The sequence below is a fragment of the Topomyia yanbarensis genome, chromosome 2, assembly GCF_030247195.1.
Source record: "Topomyia yanbarensis strain Yona2022 chromosome 2, ASM3024719v1, whole genome shotgun sequence".
NCBI classification, from domain to species: Eukaryota; Metazoa; Arthropoda; class Insecta; order Diptera; family Culicidae; genus Topomyia; species Topomyia yanbarensis.
Genome location: NC_080671.1, coordinates 426,725,430 through 426,748,380, shown reverse-complemented (window position 1 = coordinate 426,748,380; position 22,951 = coordinate 426,725,430). Strand labels below are relative to the sequence as shown.

The 22,951-nt window shown below is 41.2% G+C and overlaps 1 protein-coding gene across 8 annotated transcripts in view; it reads left to right on the top strand.

Moving 5' to 3' along the window:
* Positions 1 to 22,951, top strand: part of LOC131685322 (phosphorylase b kinase gamma catalytic chain, skeletal muscle/heart isoform) — a 51,585-nt gene that overhangs the window by 17,993 nt on the left and 10,641 nt on the right. For 3 of the 8 annotated variants that reach the window (XM_058968966.1, XM_058968965.1, XM_058968964.1), the window contains exons 8-10: positions 4,876 to 4,973; positions 16,667 to 16,750; positions 17,324 to 17,341. In XM_058968966.1, the coding sequence (XP_058824949.1) occupies positions 4,876 to 4,973; positions 16,667 to 16,750; positions 17,324 to 17,341 (200 nt within the window). The remainder of the gene's footprint in view (positions 1 to 4,875; positions 4,974 to 16,666; positions 16,751 to 17,323; positions 17,342 to 22,951) is intronic. The other 5 variants (XM_058968968.1, XM_058968971.1, XM_058968970.1 and 2 more) reach the window with 5 other exon arrangements.

Here is a 22,951-nt window from a genome sequence, read left to right as displayed (position 1 = left end):
ATATATATATATATATATATATATATATATATATATATATATATATATATATATATATATATATATATATATATATATATATATATATATATATATATATATATATATATATATATATATATATATATATATATATATATATATATATATATATATACCAATCGATTGTAATTGATTTCGGCTACAATTGTTGCAAGATAAACTTTTTATATTTTCTTAAAAAAACGACAAAAATACGTAGAAGTACAGAAATTTCGTTTGATTGACAAATAACTGGCAATTAAAAGGGATGACCTACACTATTTGTACACCAATCTATTGTAATTGATGGCGGCTACAATTTCTGATAGAACAATTGTTTATATTTTCTCAAAAATTAGCCAAAAATACGTAGAAGTACGGAAATTCGCAGTTATGTGCCAATCAGACGAAATTTCTGTACTTCTACGTATTTTTGTCGTTTTTTGGGAAAATATGAAAAATTTATCTTGCAACAATTGTAGCTGAAATCAATTACAATCGATTGGTATATATAAAAGTGTAGGCCATCATTTTGAATTTGACCTTATTTGCCAACTACATAAAATTTCCGTACTTCTACGTATTTTGTCTATTTTTTGAGAAAATATAAAAATGTGTTCTTTCAAAAATTGTAGCCGCCATCAATTACAATCGATTGGTGTATAAAAAAGTATAAATCATCCCTTAGAATTCGACGTTATTTACCCACTAAATGAAATTTCTGTACTTGTACGTATTTTTGGTTATTTTTTTGAGAAAATATAAAAATTTGTTCTTTCAGAAATTGTAGCCAAAATCAATTACAATCGATTGGTGTATAAATTGCATAGGTGATAGATTTGAATACTTGGAGTTATTTGTCAACTAAATGAAATTATTGTAGTTCTACGTACTTTTGTCTATTTTTGAGAAAATATAAAAATTGTTCTTCCAGAAATTGTAACCAAAATCAATTATAATCGATTGGTATATAAAAAGGTATAGGTCATCGCTTTGAATTCGACGTTATTTGCGAACTAAATGAAATTTCTGTACTTCTACGTACTTTTGGCTATTTTTTGAGAAAATATAAAAATGTCTTTTTTCAGAAATTGTAGCCGCCATCAATTACAATCGATTGGTGTATTAAAATGTATAGGTCATCGCTTCAAATTTGAAGTTATATGACGAATATTTTAAAATTCTGAACTTCTTCGTATTTACTGGATCGTCCTAACACACTCTATTATTAAGCAACTTACATACAATATTGTGTTTTTCCACGTTTGTGCAAACATTTTGATATAATAATATCCATGTATAATATGTAGAACTATTGAGTAAACAGGTAATTTTCAAACCGTAAAACTAACAAGTCGCAAAGAATTTCAATGCCGTATGCCACGTACATTGTAAAAATCTTATCTCCCAAAAACTCGAAAAAGTATAGTAATTTTTGAAAATCTACTATTTATTGCATATATTACAAGTCTAGAAGCTCTAAGAATTGCATTGGTGTAAGGAAAATTGAAATTGGCTGACAAATGGTTGTGATACGATTGTTTGAACAGAAAAACTCATTTCGTCTGCACTGACTCTCAATTACTTTTTTTACAATTACTTCAGATATACAAATTTGCTTTCCATCATTCTTTGTTCACTGTTTTTATAAAAGATTTACCTATCCAATGGTGAAGAAAGAATTAAAATTGGTGAGCAAACAGCTAAGATATGGCAAGTCAAAGAAGCGTTCCCATTTTTTTCTCACTGACTTATTAATTCGACGTGTTCACAAAAGATATACCTTTCTATTGGTGAAGACAGATTTAAAATCGATTATGTAACGGCTGAGATACGACCGGTCAAAGTAAGCGTTCCCATTTTTTTACCCCCTTGGTATTCCGAGTGTTAAAATAATGTTGGCCAACATCAAGAGGGGCCCTCCTTAACGATTAGGGCCTGCAACCCGAGGATGATGTTTATGAGGACTGGACGATTCCTGGTAAACCTCATGACTTCTAATCAAACCATTTAATTGTTTAACCCTTACAAGTTTGATCATATTTTTGCTTCGATTATAGATATTTTAACCTGAAGGTCAATGGCTTCTTCATTCAGGTTAGGAATTTTCCTATAAAAAATCTATTCCTGCGTGCGGGGTTGGGATTCGAACCCAGGTGAGCTGCGTACATGGCATTCGATGTACAAATTCCGCTATGCCCGCTCGATCTGGCGAGAATTAGGTTGGTATAAACATAGTTGATATCAAATATGTAGTAGTTTAGAATTTTCGCTATTCTAGTTACCTCATGCACAAAATATTGAATTTTTAATTGCATTCTCAAATTTTTGTCGAAAAAGTGTTTGTCAAAATTTTAGTTTCTGTTAAAATCCGGGCCCCCTTCAGTACTCCGAGCCCGGGGGGAAACACCCCCCCCCTCTCGGCACACAGTGGCACGACGAGTGACAAAACCCCAAAAATCAATGTCTTGTAATTGTTTTGTAAATATTTATTTTATTTTTCTCTCAGTTTGAATAAAGGTATCTCAAAATTTTACTATAATCGGATGGAAAATGAGTTTTTAACATGTCGTTGAAGCAAGTGATGTCGAGGATTTCTGTTCAATTCAATTCATTAGAATTTTTAGTACTTTAGAGTTTCAAATGGCGATATCTCAAGAACTACACAACCGATTGGAGCAATTTTAAGTTCATTGAAAAGAAGAATGCAAAACTGATTGACGTTTGTTCTGCATCAAAAAAATCCAATTAAAAAGTTTCATATCATATCAGTAATTTATCTTTATACGTCTTCCAATTTTTGAGATGATCTCCCATGGGTCACTTATCATGAATCTGACTCAAAATTTAGTGTAGTTTCAAGATATATATGGCTCATCTTGCGCATTTTTGCGCCGAAGTTGGTATATCTATGTTTTTGAAAATACCCATATGGAGACGCCCTGTAGCTCATAAATCTCCTTACAAATTAATTGCCTAAACAACATCATATTACTGAAAAATTAGTGATTTTTATTAGTTTTGTCAACCATTTCTGCTATCCGATAAGATTGGCTACTATGATTAATGTTAAACGACCAACGCATTCAAATGGATTTAAATAAAAGTAGTTGAAAAAATGAAATATATAATATCTAAACTGAATGCAGAAATGGATTCAGCGACCCAAAATTAGTTAAAACCCCAAGTTTTAGCCACATAGACCAATTTTTATAATTTTGTCCCAACTTTGTATGAACAGGTGCCACTGTGCGGCGGCCTTAGTAGCATTAGTAGTTTTATATCATGCATACCGGAGACATCATCGAGCACTTCCAATCATCTGGGAAATTTGGAGTTAGGGGCGGGCATAGCGTAGTTGGTAAATCGATTGCCTTGTAAGCAGCTCACCTGGGTTCGATTCCTAACCCTGCAGCATAGGGTCAGAGATTTTTTTAAAGACATTTTTCTAGTCCGAAATAAGAGGCGAATGACCCATAGTTCTAAATAAAGTCTGAAAACATAGCACTGAGTGCTGTAGCGTAATATGATTCAATGTTCTGAAATGCAGAGCGAATTGATTGTTCAGAAACAGTGAATACCATATCCACACGTCAACGAGAACCATAGCAGATGGCGCATCCGTCGTAGAGATAGTCACGAGGCACTGACAAATAGTGAACATTTCGCCACTGTCATAGTCGTAACTTATCTATTGAAGACCATCCTAGACGGGAGACCAACTTGATTTCTCTTCGTATTAACGAAAGACCTTAAGATCTCTATAGAATTTGTCGTTCATTTGGTTGAATGCGGTTCACATAACCGTTGTACAGAAGTTTATTGTAACTGTGTATTGGATTGTACGAATCTGTGTTACCCGATAGGATGCTAGAAACCAAGAGATTTCCAGGGAGCGGTTTATAAATTTTGAGTAAGATACTTAGTACCGTAAAGCAAGTGGTTCGGTCACGATTCACTGTGGCACTGTGCACAGCAAAACACTGCTATTTTTCATCAGCTAGTCGTTCACAATTGGACTTTCTAAAAAATTGCTAATCGTTTTATTGGGGTTCTCGATCGATTTTTATTAACATGTCTATGAATTCTCAAAACAGTCAAAAATCCGCGAAGTTTAGTACCAAGACTGTGGATTTTATTTGTTCTGAACAATCCAGTTCTCACCGGTTGCAGATGGCTAGACTGTCTCGGCGTGATAATCGATTTACCAATCGGTATCTTCTGTTTCATGCTGACGATACTGACTATTTCTTGTTTTAGCGATTCGCAACGGACCTAGCATTTCGAAGATAGAAATTCTACGTTCACATTGAACCAATATCAATTGATTGAAAAGTACGGAATGATAGAACACAAAACCGCATCATGTAGGATTAAAGGAACTTTGTGGTGTGGTCTCAGGAAAAGAAATTGTAATACCTAGAAGTGAATTTGTTTTGTCTGTCTTCGATTTTTATATATCGAATGCAATACTTCTAAATGTTTTTTTTTCGCTTACACTTAATTGGAATACGGATAGTTTTGATGTTCAATCATCGCATTATTTCGGTCCCACAGGGACGGATGTTGGTTTTGTTTCGGGATTATAATTATTGCTCTTAACGATTGTCCTTCAACTCGAAGACGGATCGTCGCCTAAACACCAGTTTTGGAACAGGCACATGTGCCTGTCCACTTTCAATAACAATAATAACAATTGAAATGCGAAACAAACTGATATCTGATAGCTACAAAAAGTAAATTTATCGATTTTAAATTTAAGTGTCACCTTGCTTGTGTTCCAAATATCACCCACAAATTGAAAGATTATTAACCGATTTCTTTTTTCCTTTTCTTCCATCCCGGCGAAATCAGAGGATCCGAAAGACCTGATCCGCAAGTGTCTAGTGGTGGACCCAACGAAGCGCATCACCGTGACAGAGGCCTTGAAGCACCCGTTCTTCAATACAGTAGTAAGTAGCGAGGCGTACAAAGCACCACTAGTACTATCTACTAATTATATTGAGCAACTACAACAGCAGCAACAACAGCAACCATTGACTATATTTTCCACACTGAACCAAAAAAACAGCGCCATCAGCAGCGTGTGTTTGTTTTCTGCATCCAGTTTCACCAGAATCTATGTTTGCTGATAACTTCTATTCTACTTCATATTCAATTACTCTGTACCTTATTTGCTATCTATTTCAACAAGGAGAATGTACCGAAGTTCATATATAAGAAGACCCTAGCAGGCGTCAAAAAGAATTTTTTTTGTTGAGTGTGTGACAATACTATAGTATTTTGAAAACTGACACAAATTTTATTTCCGACTATCGGTCCGTGTTCATCAGATCCAAAAATTTCGATGCTAGGACCTCCTTATAACAGAACTTTGGTATCAGTCTCTGAATCTTCGATGGAATGATCGCGTTTGCTCATTACTCAGCAGTTCCATTATGTCCCCCATTACTATTCGTCAACGTTTGAAAGCCTGCGCCACCCCCAACTGTCCTAACGCAAAACTGTTTCGTCAACTATGTATTTATTCCTTTCGCGTGATTTAATTTGTTCGAATAAACAAATCAACCCAACTATACAGAAGCTTGCAATATGACACAGAAAAAAAATGAAAATAAGCGCCACCGGTTGACGTCGTTACCAGTCCAAGTGAGATTCTCACTCGATAAACACGCGCAGCACATGATTGGTGACGAGTCGTTTGTTGGTGCGAAATACGGGTGGAAAAATTTCCACTCAGCCGTTGATCCCGAAATAGTTGCCACCGCCAGGTCCGGAGGCTGGTCTTTCGTGCGTGGTATACTTCCGCCGCCTACGCTAAATCAACACACAAACAGACTCGTGAGCGTAGATCAATGGGAGTGAAAACAATGGTTTACGTGCGATTCGTTCACAATGTTCGCGGGAATGTCGTGACACATGCGCGTCAGTAGGTCGATCGAGCGGACGCATAGCGGACGCGTTGGCGTTTTGACCGGTTCGGTTGGGATAAAATTGTTTATTTTTCTGATTTTTTAGAGATGGAAGTTAGCGATCAGAACCGGATCGTGTCGGTTTGACCTCTGTTGGATGTCAAATTAGCAAGTTGTTATTTTTGGTATCATTCTCGTCATTTGCGCTGCTATCGGGGTGATCTTCTTTTTGAGGTGTTGCTATTGGATCAATATGACCTTGAAAAATTGTTGTAATCTTCGGGTGATTGAATGGAATAGTTCGGCGACGTTAAAATTTATATAGTAAACTCAAAATGATTCAGCCAAAATTCGTGTCGTCAAAGAATACTATCACTTAAATTAAACAAAATTAAACATTACGAGATATATTTTCTGAAAATTTAAACCGCGTATAACCACTTGAGGACTGTCTATCTACACACCTAGAAAAAATAGTGTAAATTTACGTCTCCTGACCCTGACATATACGAGCATTAAAAATGACTTAGTTTTACGTTTGATTTTAATTTTACATGACGTTTAATTTCGTAAATCATTTATTTTACTTCACATACAGCGTTTGTTCTGATTGGTAGGAAGTATAATTTTATGTTATTGCGCATGTAAAGTATACGTTTCATGTAAAATTAAACAGAACACGGTAATGTTCTATCATATCGTAAATTACGGTTTGTTGAATTGTGTCATGTTTGCAATTACGTCAACGATAAAATTCAGATTTTTTTGGTGTAGTGTACATTATTCTTCGCTACATCAGGCATCCCGCAAGGAATCCACCTCGTCCCAGTAATGTTTCTCTTCTATTTTAATGACGTCAATATCAAATTACAAGAACAAGCTTTTCCTTCGCCGACGATATGAAATTTTTCAATGGATACAGATTTCAAGTGATGTCGATTTTTTTTCAGGGTGAGCCGGACAGATTCAGTACGTGGTGCGATCTAAGCAGTATGGTTTTAAGCCCGAACAACTGCTTGATCGTCACGTTCATGCGATACAATTCAACTACAATTTGTCCAACTCGAGGATTCCCCGTAAAAGAACTCGGTGTCATTCGATATTATCGTTCGAACCCCAAACTTCATACATTGCGTATAGAGTATAAATACAGCTAGGTTCCAACAAAACACTTTAGCAACGTACACTGTCTTATATGGCTTTATTGCGCATTGGTTCGATCAACACTAGAATATTGTTCTGCTATGTTGATGCCATATTACCAGAACGGTATGGACAGTATTGAGGCTGTCCAACACCGGTCCATACGCTAGGTTTTTTCATATCTCTCGCGGTGGAACACATTCCAAATATCGAGCTACGAAAACCGTTGTCGGTACACTTCGACACTTTCAGCATTCGGAGGGATTGCTCTCGAGCTCTACTCATCTCAGGTTTACAGTCTGCCAGAGTGAATTGCTCTACAATGTTCGAACGCAAGAATCTTCAATCCTACATATGAGCTCCATGATATAGCACTGTTATGATTACTTTTTCGGACTAAAGCGTGTTTTCAACAGTTTTGTGACGGATCTCAACTTCCTCTTTTTCAAATTATTTATTTCTATCTTCTCTCGCATTATCGTTCACATCTGTGTCATCATCCTACTTTCTTGCTGTACCCGGTCGGATTTTCTTAATTGCTTCATGTTTCTACGTGTCGCTGTTGTAAATCTGACTGCAAAGGTATTTGTTGCGTTATTGGTGGCGCTGGTTGTTGCGCTGGAGGTACTTGACGCAATCGTTGTTACTTCGCTGTTGGTTGTGGCTATTGGTTTAGCATTGTTGGGTGTGATTGTTTGTATTTGTTACTGCCCGATCCGCAGACCGTTTTGGGTTAAGCATAAGACGACTGTATATCAATCTTGGTCGCAGTAGATGGAACTTCCTTAGCAGCCCATGTGCAATGTTTTCCGTGGTGTAGCGGTTGATCACAGAATTGGTTCGAGATCTGCCCTGGGTGCGTAACCAATGTTTTCTGACTGGGTTTTATGTAGTTCTGCAAAGCGGATTCTGTTGCTTGGGTAAGAATTTTGAACATAATCAGTTCCGCATAACGTAGGTATTGAAATTGCACGGCGCTAACTTCTGCTGTGTTAACAATCATATTCGCTTTCAACAACAGTAACATAGTTCGTCCGTATCAGGGTATGTTGCGGTTTTAGATTGTCACTGAAATGTATTCGTTAGAAATCCAAGCTCATTGAGCTTCCTCGTCAGGCCGTTAGCAATAAGGTTTTATTGTAGAGCTAACAGAACGCCACCTTAAGGACAGTCGCAAATACTCAACGCCTGTCTCAGCGACGAGCAAAGATCACGGTTGTTAAGCATTGCGTTTATCGAATCTCAGATACATGCAGGTACTTATAGAGCGCGTGTTGCTTCCACAATAGATTGCCAACCTACCAATTGCCAAGCTCATTGACATTCTTGCAGAGCATAGCGTTGTTTCTAACACCTGTCTTTCAGACCTCGTAAAATTTGGGACGGGAATATGCAGATTTGTACTATTTATACTTATCATTCAATCTAAAAGTCGGGATGTCCTTTGTTGTAGCAATCAATCGTCTCCAGTTCACTCGGTTCATGGTTGTTTGTCACAAAGCACGAAAACTCCTCAGGCCCCCGTCAAATTGGTCGATCTATCCTACTCGTTGTGTACTTCTCCTTCTTGTCCTCGTCGTTCTTGAAACTAGAACTATTTTAATCGGGTTGTCATCCGCCATTCCGAAAATATGCCCAATACACAGCATTCACCCAATTTTCGCTTTGCGAAAGTTCATGAGCCGTCTCCACATTCCGTTCTCCTTCTGCTCCCACCTTAGATTGTTCGAAAATAATAAGGGCATATAGGTCCTCTGCCGACACAGTCCAAATTTCATGGTCGCAGAGGACAACCAGTCTAATGAGCGTTTTGTAGATGGTTATGGTCAGACGATAGCGGAGTTTGTTCGACCGAGGGTTTTTCGGAGGCAAAAGGGCCAGAATACGTCTCTGAATTAATTTGTTTCTTGGTCTTACTTGTCGGTGTTGTAAATCCATCTAAATCAGTTAGTTCTGCGAAGCGGATTATTCTGTTGATGGTTTGTTGGACATAATCAGTTCCGCATGACGTAGATGGTGAAACTGCATTGCGCCAACTTCTGCTATGTTTAGCTGCATATTCGTCTTGAGCTGGTCCTGCGAGTCATTTTGAAACACTAACACCAACGCAGTTCACCTGTATCGGGGCATATTGCGGCTTTAGGTTTTCACTCGTTGTAATCGTTGGAAATCCAAGTTCATTCAACTTTCTCGACAGGCTGTTGGCAACAAGGTTTCAGGAGGAAATAGAGCGTCACTTCCAGGACAACCGCAAATACTCAACGCCTCTCTCAGTGACGAGTAAAGATAGCGATTGCTAAACTTTGCGTTTATCGAATCCGAGATACATGCAGGTGCTTCATGAGTGCGTATCGCTTCTACAATAAATTGAATCAACTATATCTATTTTTCGATCATCTGGATCATTAAATATAAATTCATGATCAGATAAACACAGTTGCAGCACAGTTTCTTTCAAAACCTCCAAAACACCCAGCTCATTCGACATTCTGTCAAAGCATAATGTTATATCCAACACCTCCTCTCTTTCGTAAAATTTGAATGGAAATACGTGGATTATATACTATATAGTCCAGTTCACTCATTCCATTACTATTTGCCGCCAGCCTCACAGGGTACGAATACTTCTTTCGTCCCTTTCAACTTGGTTCATCTCACTTACTCGCTGCACATCTCTCCCGATTAAGTTCGACAACCAAATTTCAAATAACTTTTATAATTCGTGGTTCATACGCCGTCTTTATATTCCGTAGTCCATCCAAACCTCACCGTATTCTATTCTTGGTGGAAGGCGTAGTGATACTTCCTGCACATCTCTTGCTTCCGCGACACTTCAGTAGGGCTTACCGTATCACGAAAATCGGTCCGTAGTGGCCCGAGTACCCGGGAAACCCGCTTGATATTGCATTTTGGAGGCGGCGTCCAGAAATGTAATTGCTTTGTTTTTGCTGTGGTGCAGCTTTTTGATAGATGAGATCCATTACTCCCACCATCCAATTCTGCAGTATCCTCTTCTCCAATTTTGGAAATTATTCAGAGGAGACATCGTGTTTGATCTGCTCACATAGCAATTGATCATTTGGAGTGGTTTTTGGACACCAGAATAATTAGGTGTTGGGAATCTATCGTCGGCTTCGTGCGTCCCCGGACTGATTCTTGCGCTACTCTCACCATGTACTGCTTCGCCAGTTAATGTGCGTCATAACACTGCTTACACTTATCGATCACCTCTCGTTAATTCTATTAGCGGCTCTGCACCTGCACATCTTCTCATAGAACCATTGTGTGTCTTACATCGGGGTACACCTGCTCTACTGTTTCGTTGTCACAATCTTCCTGTATACCGTGTTTTGTCTGGATCGTTCCTTGTTCGCTGCTGCAGCATATTCTCTCTTGCTGTAATTCTTATCTTTCCTGCCGACATTCACTAGATATTTTCTCGATTCGGAGCTGTCGTACCTCGTACAACTTCAGCAGTGCTACCATTGCAATGGCAGTTCGTATGTTAATTCAGCCATTCTCAAAAGTAGCGGCGCCAAACTGCTCTTCCGTTGATAGCGCTGATTCCTGATACTGCACGTATTTCTTGGCAGCACGATCGTCTAGTAGCTACTCGACGTCCGTGAATCTCTGTTCGCACATTTTTGATGTTGGATAAGAATTTCCGTAGTCTCTTTGTTTCTCATTATGCTGTAGTTGAAGAAATGGCCTTTGATCTTCAAATTCGTTAATCTTCTGCCAGTTGATCGCGCGATGGAGTATCCTGCTCAACATTATAAAACCGGTTCTCAGCTCGTATGTTGTGCCGTCATTCAGGAGGAATCGATCGATATTCGCTTTTTCATAACTTCATGCAATGCTATGACCATAGTGAGTTCAGTCGAATTTCGGGATGCCAAAGTGCTTGCAGGTAGTCCCATGTTTCAAGTTGAATGTGAATTCCCCGGTGGTAGATTTCTCCCGATACCGATGTTCGTTTCCGTGAGCCATTTAGCTCCCCGCTTCGTCCCGATCTACTTGATCTAGTCCCCGGCGGTTGACCTAGCCTACTCAACGGGCCTGTGCTGTGGTTTGTCCAGTGATTCCGGGTGGAGCGTAGCTTCCGGTTCACTGGCGCCTCAACGACTGCAATCGTTGGTAATCGACTACTCGCTGTAATCGCCGGCGGTGGATCTAGCCTACTCATGAGCTACCCGATAGGGTGTCGAGGTCGCGTCGGTCCGGCGATTCCGGTGAAGCCTGACGTACGAACCTAAGGCATTCGAAGACCACGTGTTCCGGTGTCTCTTGCATGCCCACACACTATGGGCAAAGGGATGACGTACTACAGGACAAAAACTGCGTTCGATGGAAGTTCACATCGCTATACTTCGTATGCACCCAAGCTCACACATTTGTGATGAGTTGGTGGGTCCACCTTCTTTTCTCCTCGTTGTCCCACACTTGCTGCTACTTAGCCAACCAGTCTCTTTGCATTTCGTGTATTCCTTCGCTGGTAGCATGCCACGTCCTCAGCCAGAGTGATGTAGACGGGAATCATTCAGCATATGACGCATACCGCCTCCGACGATATTTCTCGCGACACGAGCTGCCATTAGGCGAAACGTGCTTATCAACTTCGTCCAGCTCTGCATCAGCCCAGGCCGGTACGCCATAACCTAGTATTGAGGGGAAGACACCCGCCAGAAGACGTTTCGTGCTGCATCTTGCTCCTCCGATGTTCGGCATGATCCTTACCAATACGTTAGTTGTTCTCGTAGCCTTCTCGAATACGTGGTCGACATGGCTGTTATTATTTAATCGATTGTTTAACATCACACCTGGATTGTCCCCCGACGCTTTTTACGGTTGCTGACCAGTACTATCTCCGTCTTGTGGTGAGCTAACTACAGCTTGACTTCATCCATCCAGGTTTCCACGATGCTTATTGTCTCTGCCACTTCCTCGAGGGTCTCGTCGGTTATCGTCAGGACAACGTCATCTGCAAAGCCGACGATCTCGAATCGCCTGGAAAGTTGAAGTGTTAGCACTCCTTTGTACATTATATTCCAGTGCGTTGGGCCGACTATGGAGCCCTGAGGCACTCTCTTCGGGACCCTAATCGACCTCTGACCCATGTTTGTACCGCAGACCAGTAGTCGGTTTTGAAAGTAACTTTTCAGAACCTTGCACAAATAGTCCGGGACCAGCACTACGTACGACAAAAACCATCCAGCTGGCGCTGTTGAACGCGCTCTTCACTTCGATCGTACCCATGGCGCAGTAGCGATTACCTACCCCTTCTCTTTTGCTTCAATGATTTCTCCGCGCTCGCGATGACTGTGTGGATGGCGTCCACCGTCGAGAACCCTTTCCGGAATCCGAACTGCATCTGCGATAGTCCGTTCTCACTTTCAGCGTAGTTCGTCAGCCTGTTGAGGATGAGCTTTTCCAGAAGTTTACCAAGAGTCCAGTATCGAGCAGACATATAGACCGATACGATGCTGTATCTCCTGGTGGCTTCCCTGGTTTTGTCAGCAACACCAGCTTCTGGATCTTCCATCTTTAGAACTAGCCTGTACATCTCCGGAAACGCCAGGATCGCGGTTTTCAGTGCCACGTTGGGGATACCATCCGGTCCGGGAGCTTTCTTCGCTTTCAGTCCTTTTGCCACTATAAGGAGCTCGGCGTTGAAAACTTGATTGTCACCTGCATTTCCACCGTCTGCATCAATGTACGGTGTAGGCGGCCATGCGGTTGGATCGATGTGGACGATGTCGTTAGGCTCCACGATACGGTAACCGTTGCCTCAGGCAGGAGTTAGCGTCTACTTCTCTGACAGCTCAGGTTGCAGGTTGACTTACTAAGCACTAGCACGCATTCAAAAGGGGCCCTAGCTGCTCGGAATGCCACCTTACACTCTTCTATGACAGCCTCAGATCTTGTTCTCTGAACGCGTCTTTTGGCTTTTAGATAAGCAGCACGTAGGATGCTGAGCCTTTCGTCCCATCAATACGCCGGACGCCGGAAGTTCCTCGGCTTATTTTTCCTCGGCATTGTTACCTTTTCACTTCTTCTCGCCAGTCCTCATTCTCCGCGTTACAAAGCAATTCCGCCGACCAAAGGTTTAATGGCTCTCTTGCTGGTCGCTATGTGTGTGCTGCTCACTAACTCACGTTATCTATCAGCTGCAGAATGTTATGTCGATGAGTTACATCCAGCTTCGCCAGAGCTTCCAGCAGGCTGTACCTTTTGCGTTGGTCAGCCTTCTATCCTACCCCATAGCCCAAGCGTAAAAATCTCCTCCTATAACAACTGGCGTTCGTCCGACTAACGAGCCGGGTAGTGCGTCCAGCATCCGATTGAACTGCTCTGGTGTCCGCCATGGGAGAGCGCACAGACGATTACACCGTTGATCCTGGCGATCACGAAGCGTTCGTGTGTAATATCCACCCCTTCTTGGACAGCGAAGCCACCCATCACTTGGATTGCCGCCTTCCCTGTCGCATATCGTTTCTGTTGTTGACTGCAACAACAGTTGCAGTGCAATGTCGCAATAATTGAGATTTAGCTGGGTTATCTCCATTATCATTGGCCTGCATTTGCCATTTTGTACTCTGGGCATAAGAAGCTTCCCGTCATGTGGTCCTTTCCGTCTTCCTTTCTGCAGAGCAAGGACTGGTTGCTTTGTGCAGTTCCAGTTATCAAATTTTCTGCCCAGATCAGATCCGTCCGGGCTTCTACAGTTTCTTGCTTGATGTCCGAAACCCAGGCACCTGAAAGGTTCCGTTTGTTTACTGGCTCTAGGGATCAATCGTAACGTGCACACCGATCATCCGACTTTGATCTTACCGGCTGACATAAGCTGGTTGGCTGCGGCTGGCGATAAGCGTCAGTCAGGTCGAGGCAGGCGTATAGTGGCACACAGACAGCAGCGTGTGTGCCACTATACGCCTGCCTCGACCTGACTGACATCTGCTCTTTCTCCAGGTTGCATTACTCTATTAGCGCACTCCTTACTTCGTCTTCCGTTGTGAAGATTCCTGCACTCGACCACTGCTTCCTGAACTATAGCTCCCATGTTCACTTCTCATCCTACCGCTTCTGCCATGAGTTCCCGATAGGTCGAGCTCTTGATCAATGGATCCTTCTTCAGCTCGAACAGCATCTGGCCTTTCTGTATGCGCCTGGTTCTTACTGCGTTCTCCCTCAGCTCTTTCAGCATGGGATCCTCTGTTACCCTTTTGAGGATCGGAGTGTACGTACCGCCGTCGTATGCTTTGACGACTAGATCGTCTTCCCTATACCTCTTCTAGTGCGGCTGATGATCTTTCTTTTTTTCATCCTCTCCCCCAGCTCCTGCAGCTTGGGATCCTCTTTCACGCTTTTGCGGATCGCATCGTACATCACTCCCTTGTTTGCTTTGACAACTAGAGCGTCTCTTCTGTACCTCTCCTGACACGGCCGAAGGTCTTCTTTTTCTTTTCATCCTTTTCTTTCTGTGTTTTCCTCCTCCATTCTATGGTATGTACGGTTCGTCCTTCACTCTCCATTTGTCGGCTGTCGGTCGATGTCTTTCACCGACCTTCTTGGGCTTCTTCGGTTCCTCATCCTCTTCTGGTGTGTTTCCCTTACGTTTTTTCACAAAACAGGGGTACCGGTCACCCTCCGGTGTCTCATAGGCTTCTGCTTTCGCTATTTCCGTGGCCTTCGGTGTTTTTTCGACGTTTTCAGCCCTCTCCAGTAACGCCATCTGTTGGCATCCTGTTGCTGCTACGGTGGATTCGATGCAAATCACTAGATCCCTGATTTATCCGTGCAAATTACCCTTGATTTTCACGAATTCGAAGAGCTCTTCGATTTTTTGCGTCACCTTCGTCACTTTAGGCAACTCACACTGCAGGTCTTCTTGGATAATCCTTGATTTCGGTGTGCGCACCTGAAACCCTAGCTTTCCTTGGTGCCCTATTGGTTTGTCGTCGCTCGTACTTGGTATGACCTCCCTGGGCTGCTTTCGCTGCTGTTGTTGCGGTTGCATTTGCTGTTGCACTTGGTCGTTTTGCTGAGTCGGCGACCTCGCTAGCACACCTTTGGCGAACGGTTTCACCACACTTGTTTCGTCGCTATCTACGCCCGTAGTAAGTAGTCGCCTCTATATGATTACCTTTGCAAGCTGTGAGGTCGCATGCGCGGGTTCACGCGGTCCTTCATGGGATACCGGATTCAGAGCCGGATCGGCGCTAGTCAGGAACGTTCAACTGAGTCCACTTTCACCGGTCAAGGTGCTGGGTTTCGAACGTACTTGTAGACCTACCAAAGGTTTCACGGAGCGGGAGGCAACCAGTACAATTAGCCCACTCACCGAAGTATCACTTATCCTTACTTGGGCAGTAGAATGGCGTTGCTGTCGGTCCGTTGATAAATTTTGACGAAATCCTTATTCACATCCGTGTTCTACCGCCAGTATGCCATAATTATGATCTTACAGGTATCGACCCTAATGTGCCGGTTGGGTTTGGGTGATTTATGCCAATATCAGGATAAAATCTTAGCGGAAGCGAAACCGACTCGCTTCGACGGAGCTGCTTTATAGAGGTTTATTAGAGCCCAACCTGGCCTAACCCCACCATATCCTAGCAAGACTACGCAACTTTCAGTCCCTGAACTTCTATCTTTGCTGTCCCCTGTCCGGGTCACGTGTAGTGGTACAAAGCGCCATAGGTATCATACGCTAATATTCCAACTTCTTCTGAGTGGTCGACCACATTGCGAAGCAGGCAAAATCGTCTCTTCCGCTGCTCTGCGATCAACGCCAATGCTGTCGACATCGTTCACGAAGCCAAAAAAAAAAAAAAATAGAAAAAGAATTAATACCTAATTATTAATATTTTAGTGCGATATTCAAACTTGCATCCGTAGATGTGCGATATAAGAATAAAAAATATAATTTTTTAAGAATTTTATGTGTCGATTGCAAGCTTTTCTTCTGTTAATAGTTATAAAAAATTCTTTTGAAATGTTTTCTTTGATTTATACTATATTTATTTCTTTTTTTTTCCTTTCCCTGTACATTTCCAACTTGCTTTACTCTGCTGTACTCCATCTACCAACCTATCACAAAACTGTATAAAAAAACAATTCAACCACCCATCGGAACAACCAAATTACGACTATGTGTGCACGGTGCCGGACAAAACAAAAACCACTAAAACCACAAATTATGTTATTATATTTTTTGTAATCCAACAACAAAATTTTGTCCTGATCCCGCCTTGTCGCACCTGAATCGGATTCGACTGCTTTGATTGGTCATCAAACCTCACCACCACCACCACCAATACTACTACTGCAACTGCGACTCCTAAAACTATCACCGTTCGCCACCACCAACAACAACAACAACTACAACTGTGTACTTCTGTGCGTGGAACCATCCTGTCTCCTGTCGTCTGTTTTTCTCTCTCGCTCGCTCGCTCGCCTTGCAACGAACAACGAACAATCACTGAACCATCAAACCAAAAAATCAACTGCAACAACCACCACAAACCAACCATCTCTCCTTCAACCAAAAATCGACCATCGTGCATGACCGACAACACACGCGCACACAGCTTTTCGAACAAGACATTGGCCCGCTGAAACGCAGCCTGTCGGCCAAATCGAGACGGTTGAGTCGTATCGCCGACCTGGCACTGGTAAAGTTTATCCACTTATTTTTTCTCCCACTACTATTATTGTTTTGCTAAGTTCTGTAATCCGGGCCGAAAAAAAATCACTCACTCGTTCTGTTTGTGTTACGTTTCGTTTCGTTTTTTGTCTTGATGAGTTTGTAACACCTGCACGATTCTCTCGGCGAAACATGAAAGAGAAACTCCCGGCTAACAATTCGGATCGGCAGAACGTCGCTCGGGAGAGTCGTGTTTATTTGTTGAATGTTTTTGTTTTCATATTTTCTTTCGTTTAACAAATTATGTTTTTCAACTAGTATCGTTATACTTTTCCCTGACTTTCAAAATAGCTAACGCCGAAACAGTTTAGATCAGTGCGAGCAGAAACTCGAAATGTCAAAATTTGAACCCGCAGTCATTTCAGTATTTGGCAAAACAACACACGCACACGCGTATTCGCTATCCGGTGAACTACCGCAGATCCGCACATAATACTACCTATCAACTGTATTCAACGATGAGACTGACACCTTCTGTTATCTTCTTTCTCTTTTCAAATCGACAAATCGAAACAAATCGGTTATCATACAAACCAAACAGCAGAACGTCCCGGAAAAAGTAAGGCTAGTAAACGTGTTTCACGAGCGTAGAACCATTCGACATTTCTGTTTGCCTAGAGCACCCCATTTTGACGTAGTGGCAGCACACATTTACGCTTGGTAGATTGGTGTTGCTGGTAAACGTTAGATATACTACACTGCTACTACTACCACCACCACTTGTTGGCTACGGTTGCAAATATGTCTACTCACCGTTTCGCGGGTAGTCGCAGTAGGCGTGTTGTAGATTTCTTCCAGCTTTCTTAGTCCACATAAACCGCAGTACCGTAGCTAACTTGTTAGTTTTCACCTATTTCTTCTACTACTTATCCATTGTGTTGTTGCTGTTTGAACGGATTTGACAGCCGCCCGCTGGCGGCTATCGGTTAAATTTAAATTTTTCCATTCAAAACAGATTTCGGTTTCGGTTTCTACTCTGTACACTCCCCTTCGACTCTGTCTGTCTGTCTGTCATCTGTCTTCTCTGTTTGTCTCACTATGAATTTTCACTTTCATCATATCATTCGACATCTGGTGCATCTGGAGTATCCGTCTCTCATCTGTACATTTCTCATCGGTATCGTGTACGCTAATTCGAAACTATCCGATCGTTAGAATTCTGTAGGATTTGGCTAGTTTCGAGTCTAGCGTGTATCCACCAATCGCAAACTTTTCCGTCACATTGTCAAGTGTTGCCATCTCGGCCGCCTACGGTGGTTGGGGCTGTCCTGTTCTGTCAATGGAATGTCATTCGTGTTAGCTTGTAAAACACTCTAGCTTAAGTCGGTTGTTGTGAATCAATTCGGAGCAAGATTGTTTGGTTAAAACAATTGATTCATAACAACTCTACCGAACAGTGAAACCTAAGAGCACGGTGATGAAAATTGTTGATTGGTTTTGGCTTTAGAAAAAAAAACAAATAATGTACAGTATGCGTTGGAAAATTATGAAGAACTGATTGATAACATTTGCACATTTTTTCCCGACGCATACTGTACCGGTGAGTACGATAGCCTGGACAGTTGCGTTGTGTCTGGAGTATGATTCAGCGTTATTCTGGTTATTAGAAATCCGCGTAATTTGGGCAATTGTGCCAGGCTTTCGTACTGAACTAGGTACATAATGGGAGACGTGCGGAGATGGACGTGAAATTTTTTGACTCAAATCAGAACCCTTATTCCGCAGATTGGACATTCTTTTCCTTTTTTTCACCTATAATTTCTAAGATCATAGCCTGCTGTCTACGTCGTCGACGCAGTGTTTTACCGATATTCACAGTAACACGATTTCAGAGATTCGAATCGAAAAATAATGAAGAATTCAAAATTCACGAGTTTCTTATTTATGCAATCAAAATTTTTGTTGTTGAAATTAGTATTCAAAAATGGCTACCGTTTTGCCCATTTCCAATTCATTTCAATACATAAAACTGAATTCAAATCATTGATTTTTCGACGCTTAACTAATAAATTGGCATTTTATTTTTAGCTTGTAATTAAATAAAAATGAAAAACTAAAATACCTACGCTGCGATGGTAATATTCTTAAAAGACAAAGGGCAATCGCTGGAAATGAGATGCCGCCTGTCCTATTCTCCGTGCGTTTCTGCAATACCTTTTAATACACTGACACAAGTTTTGTGCAATTTGAACTGACAATGAGTGATATTTAATCAGGGTCAATATATCACGTAAGTATGAAGCAATGCGAAATTAATCGAAAGACTAAAAGCGTTTATAAACAGTTTATTGTATATACATATTTAACACATCAAAAGCAGTCATTTTTAATAGTTGGAAAAATGGAAGCAGGCATTTTTATAGCTTTTCTGGAAATATGAAAAAAATGTCAAAATCGTGAACCTAATTCTTTGGAGATCATCAGCGATTATATTATCATTATATTATATTACATTATTATATTTAGGAGGAATCGTTCATATGAATTCACCCCACAATCTAATAAACTAATATTCACGGCTTACCTAGAAAGTTTCTTTGACAAAGTTTCAGAATTACTCGAGGGAACGAAATTTTACGACGAAACTGAATTACCAGGATGAAGCATTTAGAGCGCTTTTCGCGGTAATCTCCTTAAACATAGTACTATTTTTCTTTGTGATTTCCCGTGCAAACAGCAATGATTAAGATGAAGGCAGTGGTCGTAAATCTTTACGCATATATAACCATTCATTTAAAAGTTATTGAAGTTATTAACGGCTATAATGTCGATTTCTTTAACCCTCTCATGCCCAACTTTTTTCTAGTTCATGTAGGGTTTCAAAACTATTTTTCCTTGGAAACGGTGGGGTCAAGAAACTCGAAAAACCTTTTTCCAGAAAGGTAGGTGCTTTCCTTGCAGTGCTAGAAGCTGCTCAATTTTTACCTTCCAATGCTCAGTACAATTCTCCTAGAGTATTTACAATAGTCCAACTGCGTGAAAAAAGTAGCCAAAAATAGTCTAAATTGATAAGTTTTATCAGTTTTCACTAATATTGCAACATAACGAAGTTATATCATAACAGTTTTTGCAACCGACCGAGACGGTTGTGCCTCCAGGTGGAAGGTTTTGTTCTCGAGAGAGTGACGGAGTGCGAGACGCTGTATGCGTTATTGTGGGAGAGAGAGAGAGACCAGTTTGTTAAGAGTGAGTCGACAGTTGATACGTCGGAGGCGTGGTCAACGGCATCCTCGACAAGTGGTGTTTTGACAGCAAACCGCGGGTAGACGAATTTGCCTACCGCGGTGGCAGAAATCGACAGTGATCGTGCCTGTACACACAGAAAAAAATATAGTGTATTGGTGTCGTCGAGCAATTCTAATCGACGAGAGGGAAGCGTCACAGGTAGACCCATTTGCTTTATTTGTCTACCGCAGAAGTGGTACGACGAATAAGGAAAACAAGTGGCACCGAAAAGTGCCGCATCGACAGTGGGATTTTCGCAGCAAGCCACAGGTAGCCACATTTGTCTACCGAGGTGGTGGAAACGGAGAGAGCGCGCTTGTGGTGGTGATACCGACGAGCAGCTTAATCGGAGAGAGTTTTGAAGTGTTGCAGGTAGGACTATTTCTCTACTGAAGAAGCAACGCGACGAAGAAGAACAGCAGGTGTCACATTGTCAAACAACGGGCACCGAGTTTTCAACGTAACACATGAGGTGTGTTCTACAGGTATAACAGGTATATTTTTCATTCCTTTTTGTGATAGTTTTTCTTGCTAGGTAAAATGGATGAAGAGATGGGAGAACGAGTAACAGACCCTCCCCCTAAGCCTTATGCTGAAAATGTAAATCCGACTAGAATTAAAATTTACCCAGAGTCGTCAACGGGACCATGGATTGTATTTATTAGGCGTAAAGTAAAGGCGCTAAATATTATTCAAATTTCTAAAGATTTGACTTCGCGATTCTCGGATGTAAAAGAGATCGTCAAAGTCAATAAAGATAAAATACGCATTGTCGTTGGTAGTTTCAAACAAGCCAATGCAATTGCTTCTTGCGAGCTTTTTACGCGTGAGTATAGAGCGTATATTCCTTCAAAGGAAATTGAAATTGATGGGGTCATCACAGAATCGAGTTTGACTGTTGATGACTTAGTTAAGCATGGGGTTGGTCGTTTCAAAGACACCATACTTAAAGACGTAAAAATACTTGAATGCAAGCAATTGCATTCAGTATCACACGAAGGAGATAAAAAAGTTTATCGACTGTCTGACTCATTTCGAGTGACTTTCGCTGGGTCTGCGCTGCCCAACTATGTCATTATCGATAAGATTCGTCTCCCTGTTCGCCTTTTTATCCCTCGTGTAATGAATTGCCTTAATTGCAAACAGCTTGGCCACACAGCCACTTACTGTTCCAATAAGGCACGGTGTGGCAAATGTGGGGGTTCTCATCAAGAGGATACATGCAATGAAAATTCAGAAAAATGTTTAATGTGCGGAGAAAACTCACATGAGCTCCCTGCATGCCCCATTTATAAATTGCGTGAGGATAAAATTAAACGATCCTTGAAGGAGAGGTCTAAGCGCTCCTATGCAGAAATGTTGAAAAATGCTACCCCTAAACCCATTTTCTTAGAAAACACTTACACATCTCTATTTTCGGAACAGTCTGACTCTGACGGAGCGTGCGAAGGTACATCATTTGTTTTACCCGGAAATTCCAGAAAAAGAAAACAGTCTTCTTTTCCCAAGCTGCCAAGAAAGGGCCTTAAAATTTCTCCACCAATAGATAAACTGCGCCCAAAACCGAAAAATTCCGATTCAAAACCGAAATCAATTCCGCCCGGTTTTGGGAACGTACAATCCAAACAGAACACCATTACTGGAAATAATAAAATTTCGACTACCTCTGAGCCTCAGCCGGGGGTAGGATTATTGAAATTTTCTGAAATTGTTGATTGGATTTTTAAAGCATTCAATATTTCTGAACCACTAAAGAGTATACTTTCAGCTTTCCTCCCAACAATTAGAACATTTTTAGAGCAGCTGATTGCTCAATGGCCCATCCTTGCAGCGATTGTATCTTTCAATGGGTAATTCACCTCCTCCAATGAAAGATTCCATCACTGTTTTACAGTGGAATTGCAGAAGTATCATACCTAAAATTGATTCCTTAAAAATTTTACTGCATAATTTAAAATGCGATGCTTTTGCTCTATGTGAAACATGGCTTACCTCAAACATTAATTTCAACTTAAATGATTTCAACATTATTCGCCTAGACCGAGACACCCCGTATGGAGGAGTGCTTCTAGGAATTAAAAAGTGCTATTCTTTCTATAGAATTAACATCCCCTTGTTTGCGGGCATTGAGGCTGTAGCTGTCCAAACGAACATTAAAGGCAAAGACATGTCTATCGCTTCTATATATATACCTCCCAAAGTTCAAATTGGACAACGTCAAATTTTTGAGGTAGTGGAATCCATGGCTGCTCCGCGTCTGATACTGGGAGACTTCAACTCGCACGGAGTATTGTGGGGTTCCCTCTACAATGATAATCGATCCTCTTTGATATACAATGTTTGTGACGAATTTAATATGACAGTTTTAAATACTGGCGAAACAACACGCATTCCCAGACCTCCTGCACGTCCAAGTGCATTAGATCTATCTCTGTGCTCGACATCACTTCGGTTAGATTGCACGTGGAAGGTTGTACCTGATCCTCACGGTAGCGATCATTTGCCAATCGTTGTTTCAATTAACAGTGAATTAGGCCTTACGAATTCAATCAATGTTCCTTATGACTTAACACGAAATATTGATTGGAAAACATACGAAACATTAATTTCCACTTCTCTTGCTTCGACAGAAGAGCTACCCCCTACCGAAGAATATGAATTCCTAGCGGGTTTAATTATTGAAGCAGCAGAACAAGCCCAAACGAAATGCAATCCTGGAATGACAATAAATAGACGGCCCCCTAATCCTTGGTGGGACAAAGAGTGCTCTGATGCATATGAAGCTAAACAAGTTGCCTACAAAGAAATTATGAAACAGAAAGGGGGTATACGTGAGAACTTTGAAAATTATTTCATTTTGCAAAACAAATTTGACAGTATACGTCGTGCCAAAAAATCTAGTTATTGGAGACACTTCGTTAATGGCTTGTCAAGAGAAACATCA